The 6,895-nt window shown below is 33.2% G+C and overlaps 1 protein-coding gene across 1 annotated transcript; it reads left to right on the forward strand.

The window, feature by feature from the left end:
* Nucleotides 1-613: 613 nt before the first annotated feature.
* Nucleotides 614-6,422, forward strand: LOC109155188 (CEN-like protein 2). Its single transcript, XM_019302910.1, has 4 exons — nucleotides 614-877; nucleotides 1,176-1,237; nucleotides 5,641-5,681; nucleotides 6,003-6,422. Exons 1-4 carry the CDS (start codon nucleotides 674-676, stop codon nucleotides 6,221-6,223), a joined length of 528 nt encoding a protein of 175 aa, XP_019158455.1. The 5' UTR covers nucleotides 614-673; the 3' UTR covers nucleotides 6,224-6,422.
* The last annotated feature ends 473 nt before the right edge of the window (nucleotides 6,423-6,895 follow it).

The following is a 6,895-nucleotide window of genomic DNA, read 5'->3' on the forward strand; positions in this document are numbered from 1 at the left end:
AACTCCGGAATACAATACAAGAATATTTAATTATGGTTATATTATTATTGTGCCTCACGACCATTACATACTAACAGTACTTGAAAATAAATTAATAATAATAATAATATAATAATAATATAAGTGGTAATAATAATATCTAAAAGTAATTAAGTTTTAATAATAATAGTAAGAATATTAACGTAAGAGTTGTAACATAGAATAAATTGTAATAATTAATAACTATAGTCTAGGATTAAATTTGGAATTGTCAGGAAAGATAAACGACCTCGGTTGAAATTAACTCTTAAATAATTATATATCGATTTAAATATTCTTCATATATTACAACAATTCCATTCCGTGCATCGCACGGGTGAAAATGCTAGTTGATTTCAAAAACATAATCTAAATGGGGTCTCAACGTGAGAAGAGAAAAAATGTACAATGTCAAAAATTAGGAGACAATAAAATATTTACATATATATCTGCTATGCACATACATTTACATTCACCACTACACTTCATTGCCATAGATTCACAACAAACCTAGTGTATCTAGCTATCTAGCTAGGTGAAGCACTTGATGACAACTATATATACGCAATATAATAAGAGTGGCTTAGCTGCAATTCTATATATTCTTTTCCCAACAGACAAACCCTTCTCTCTCCTTCATCTAATTGTTATAATCATGTCATCAAGAGCCCTGGAGCCTCTCATCTTGGGAAGAGTTGTGGGAGAAGTTGTTGATCCCTTCACCCCAACTTCCATAAGAATTGTTGTCACTTACAATAACAAGCTTGTCTCCAATGGCCATGAGTTCTTCCCTTCTGCGCTCACCTCTAGACCTAGGGTCGAGATTCATGGAGGTGACCTGAGAACTTTCTTTACGTTGGTACGTCACTACGAGAAAATATTGAAATACTTTTAGATTTAGTAATAACTTAAGTATGGTAGCTACTAATTTTATTGATTTACTTATTACTTAATTAAGTACCTATACAAACTCGTTAACAAATTAAATACCTAGCGATTTCATTTATTTATCTATGAATTTTTTGTTGATTTTCTTGTAGTGTGTGTGAGTGCACGAATGTGTCGTATATATTTCTTTTAGTTATAATTTTATTTTTTGTATTTATTCTCGATTTTATTAGAAAGAACTAGGAGTTTGACTCGGGTTTAATTAACAGGTGATGACGGATCCTGATGTTCCTGGCCCTAGTGATCCTTACCTAAGAGAGCACATCCACTGGTAAGTTGATTTCTCGATTAATAATTTATTAAAAAGAAAAAAAAAAAGAGAAGAACACTATATATATATATATATATATATATATATATATATATATATATATATAGGGAAGGTTCAGGTGCGGGTATAAGCTTCTCGTGCGGTTGACACACCTTAAGTACACAAACTATGCGCCTTAAGCTCACAAACAAATCACCTTAAGAATTGAACACAAACCACTCACCTTAAGTACACAAATCACGCATTTTAAGCACACAACAAAGCACTTTAAGAACACAAACCACGCACCTAAAGTTTTAAAATGGTTCACCTTAAGTTCCACACAACTGACGCACCTTAAACATACAAATCACACACCTTAAGAAGGAAAAGAACGCACACCTTAAGAAGGAAAGCCACCCACCATAAGTTTCAAAAACTACCCACATTAAGAACAAAACACATGCACCTTAAGTTCCACACAACTGACGCACCTTAAACATACAAATCACACACCTTAAGAAGGAAAAGAACGCACACCTTAAGAAGGAAAGCCACCCACCATAAGTTTCAAAAACTACCCACATTAAGAACAAAACACATGCACCTTAAGCACAAAACACACACACCTTAAGTTTCAAAAACTACTCGCATTAAGCACAAAACACACGCACCTTAAGCACAAAACACACGCACCGTAAGCACAAAAACCATGCACATTAAGAAGGAAAACCACGCACCATAAGTTTCAACAACTTCTCACATTTCGCACACAACCCACGCACCTTAAGCACAAAATCCACGCACCTTAAGCACAAAAACCACGCACATTAAGAAGGAAAACCACTCTCCTTAAATTTGACCTAGATGCAAAAATTAACCGCACCTGGGCGCACCAACCGCATCCAGCGCGCGCCACGTGTCCAGATCTAGGTGCACCTATAGTTATAAGTAGGTGCACCTAGGTGCATGAATGTTTGCCGGCCTAATGCTTTAGGGGCGTGGTTTTCTTTCTTAAGGTGCGTTGTTTTCCTTCTTAAGGTGTGTCGGTCTAAAGTTTTAGGTGCGTGAGTTTCCTTCTTAAAGTGCATTGTTTTCCTTTTTAAAGTTTTAGGTGCGTGAGTTTCCTTCTTAAAGTGCATTGTTTTCCTTTTTAATGTGCTTTGTTTTCTTTCTTAAGGTGCTTTATTTTTCTTTCTTAAGAAAGAATAAAATAAAATGAATTTTTATTAATTTCATAAACAATTCCACTGTCAGACGAGAGCATAAAAGCAGGACACACGTTTTTTTTTTTTAATTTTCATTTTCATTGATTTGAGTCATTGATCTAGATTTCATCAATGGCTCAGATGTAACCCATTGTTTACCTGGGGAACGCTCTCATGCGAATGGCCGCCCAGGAGAGAAATAAGAACTATTTACAATTGTCTACGTGTCCAGATGAACGAATCAGATGTGATTTTAAAAATTTGACGCGGTGACATTTTTGTAAATAACTCGAACTTTGGTGCAAGTAAGTGTGTTATAAGTGCAAGTAGCTAGTGCATCTTTACAAGTAAAAAGTGCAAGTAAAATCACTTACAAGTGCATCTATTTTCACTTACGAGTGCAAGTAATTTACCTTGTTAACATTCATGCACCTAGGTGCAACTAATTATAACGTTAGGTGCAACTAGTTATAACGTTAGGAGCACTTAGTATTGATGCTCATTGTACATTTTATTTGCATCTGTAATACATTTTACTTGCATTTGGGTGCACTATATGAAACTATTTTTTGCACGTGTAATATATTTTACTTGCACTTGTAATACATTTTACTTGCACTTCGATGTTCAAGTTTTTACGAAAATGCCACCGTATTTTTCTCTTCAAATTAGTGTTTGTCATTCGTTAAATCTGGACACGTGGCCGATTGTCATACGTTCTGAGTTCTCTCATGGGTGAACCATTCTCATCTGACTATATAAATAAATAAATTTATATATATATATATATATATATATATATATATATATATATATATATATATATATATATATATATATATATAGAGGGTCAGGTTCCTGTAAGGTCAGGTCTTCTCGTGCGGTCAGTGCCGCATACACCATTAGGTATGTATAAATGCACCACAAGGTGTTCGTAAATACACTATATGTGTTGTGTATTTTTTTTGTGTTGTGTCTTTTTTAGCATTTTATTCTGGTGTATTTTTGAACACTGTATGATGCTGTATGCCGCACTGACCGCACGGGAAGATCTGACATCACAGGAACCAAAATCTATACATCCATACATACATACATACATACATACATACATATATATATATATATATATATATATATATATATATATATATATATATATATATATATATATATATATATATATATATATATAGTCAGGTTCTTGTGAGGTCAGGTCTTCCCGTGCGGTCAGTGCGGCATACACCATTAGGTATGCATAAAACAAGTAAGATCTGATGGATAGGAAAACAAGTAAAAATGAGCGGAGTCATTTTCTTATATATTACAAACTTTTGAATTTTGTAATATTTATGAAAACGAGTCCATTTTTTTTTTTTTTTTTTTTTGTATTTTCAACCAAATGGTTTAGATTTGTCTACAAGTACTCACCTGAGGCATGATTCTCATGGAAGTCTAACTATATATATATATGGTCAGGTTCCTGTAAGGTCAGGTCTTCCCGTGCGGCATACACCATTAGGTATGCATAAATACACCACACGGTGTTCGTAAATACACTATATGTGTGGTGTATTTTTTTTGTGTTGTGTATTTTTTGGCATTTTATTCTGGTGTATTTTTGAACACTGTATGATGCATTTATGCATACCTAATAGTGTATGCCGCACTGACCGCACGGGAAGATCTGACCTCACAGGAACCAAATTCTATATATATATATATATATATATATATATATATATATATATATATATATATATATATATATGTATGTATGTATGTATGTATGTATGTATGTATGTATGTATGTATGTATGTATGTATGTATGCATACATACATACATACATACATACATACATACATATATATATATATATATATATATATATATATATATAGGGTCAGGTTCTTGTGAGGTCAGGTCTTCCCGTGCGATCAGTGCAGCATACACCATTAGGTATGCATAAATGCACCACACAGTGTTCGTAAATACACCATTATGTGTGTTGTATTTTTTTTGTGTGGTGTATTTTTTGGCATTTCATTCTGGTGTATTTTCGACTCACTGTATGGTGCATTTATACATACCTAATGGTGTATGCCGTACTGACCGCACGGGAAGACCTGACCTCACAGGGACCAAAAAAAAAAAAAAAAAAAAAAAAATATATATATATATATATATATATATATATACACACACACACACACACACACACACACACATAGAATTAGGATAACACTTTCTTAGGTGAGAACTTGAGAACAAATCGTGTGCATCCATCTAATATTTTTAAGTGGTCTAGATTAGATTAAGTGTGTGCGAACGCGAATTAAATGTGTGCAATAGTGATTAAGTGTGTTTGCATACATTTAATTCGCGTTCGCCCACACTTAATTAATCTAATCTAGACCATTACAAAGATTAGATGGATGTACACAATTTGTTCTCACGTTCTCACCTAAGCTAGTGTTCTCATTGGAACCCTACTCTATATATATCTATATATATCAAATATCAATTAATTGTATTTTAAATTTTTATCTAGAATAAAATAGTGGAATATATATTAATGTATAAATTAGTCTGCAAATAGACGAAATAGTTTTTAATTAAATTGATGCAATACACTAACCAAAGAGCTATTATTTTTAACATTTTGATCTCAATTGCGCTATTTATAAAACACTAACATTAGCAATTTGATTTAGTCATCCAACAAATCGTCTAAAATTAGTGAATCATTTACCAAAATATTTTTGGGTGACGAAGGAAACTCACAACCAATATCTATGCAAAGGATAAACCCCACTCCTGAGTTGACATATGCCATGTTTGGTAAATGGTTGTTAGCTGTTAGCTGATTGTGTTAATTATAAGGTATAATTAGTTGATAATATTAGTTGATTGTAGAAAAGTGTTTGGTAAATTAGCTGTTAGATGATAGCTAGGTGTTTGGTATAATGTTTTTTTTTTTATTAAAAAAAAAAAAGCTAATTGAAAAAGTTGCTTGGGGTAGCTTTTTAAAATTTAGCATTTTGAAGTTGCAAAAACCTAATTAACCAAACACTTGTATTGATATTTTAACTAAATCAAATAATTAATAGTAGTCAAATAAATTAAAACCAAACAGGGCCATATTTAGTTTGTGTAAAAATAGCAATGTCTTAATTTTCTGTATGCTGATTTAGGTTAATATTAATTTTTCCAGGATTGTTACGGATATTCCAGGAACCACTGATGCCACCTTTGGTAAGTTGAGTACTTGTACTGTATATTTGTGAAGCCTTGCCCTTCAATTTTCACATGGAATTTATTTTTTAAAATTTATTTAATATATAATCATTAAAAAAAAACCTATATTGACGAACATGAATTAGTCAACCTTATTGTTGAGATAGAAAAAAGAGTTCCTTAGTAATTAAAAAAATCATATCACCAAAAAAAAAATGACATAAATAGTCCGAAACGGGTGACTTACCATGTGGAGCATAAATCTTTTATCTAAAGTTACGAATTTAAGTTTTATCAAATTTGATGTATATATATGTTTTTTTTTTTTTTTTTAAATAGGAAGGGAGTTGGTTAGCTATGAGAGCCCTAAGCCTAACATAGGGATCCATAGATTTGTATTTATTCTCTTCAAGCAAACACGCAGACTATCCGTTGTTACCCCACCACTCTCGAGGGATCACTTCAACACCCGACGTTTCGCCGCCGACAACGGCCTCGGCTTACCGGTCGCCGCCGTCTTCTTCAACGCACAACGAGAGACTGCCGCCAGACGACGTTAATTCACGCTACAACATTGTCAACGTACGTTGTTTGTCAAGATGTTTTGAGTGTATTGTGAAGTGTGAACTATAATGCAATGTGAGAAAGTGGAATATATACATATATATCTGTGTGTGTAATGTAAGTGTAAGTGTGCGAGTGAGAGAATGTATTGTTTATTAATTATTAAAACAAATAGAATTATATATCTGTTTTGTTCTATTGTGTTAGAATTATTTAATCGGAAAATGTACAAATGGGCCATTGAACTATTTGGGAATAATAATTAAGTCATCGAACTCGAATAAGCTCTAAATTCATCCATGAACCTTGAAAAAAGAGCAATTTGTTGAAAAATATTCGCAACGTTAACGCGTGAGTTGGGCACCTTTTAAAGAAACACGGACACAATGGATGTATGGCTGAAAAGAAGTCTCTGCCGTGTTATGATAACACTACCTTAAAAGCGTTATTTGCCCGATGACGGTGTCGACAAATCGATACGCTTTCGATAGGCTACACAGAGTAACCATGCTAAGCTCGCACCAGCTTAAACGTAGCTGAACCTCACTATTGCTCAGACTTTAACTAGCAGACATAGAAGGAAGAGAGAAAGGAAATGTTTTCCTGGGTGTGTCTAAACTCAAAGGCAAGCCCTGTTTAAATAATAGAGGCCAAGTAATTTAGGCCTC

Source organism: Ipomoea nil, unplaced genomic scaffold (assembly GCF_001879475.1).
Source record: "Ipomoea nil cultivar Tokyo-kokei standard unplaced genomic scaffold, Asagao_1.1 scaffold2694, whole genome shotgun sequence".
NCBI classification, from domain to species: Eukaryota; Viridiplantae; Streptophyta; class Magnoliopsida; order Solanales; family Convolvulaceae; genus Ipomoea; species Ipomoea nil.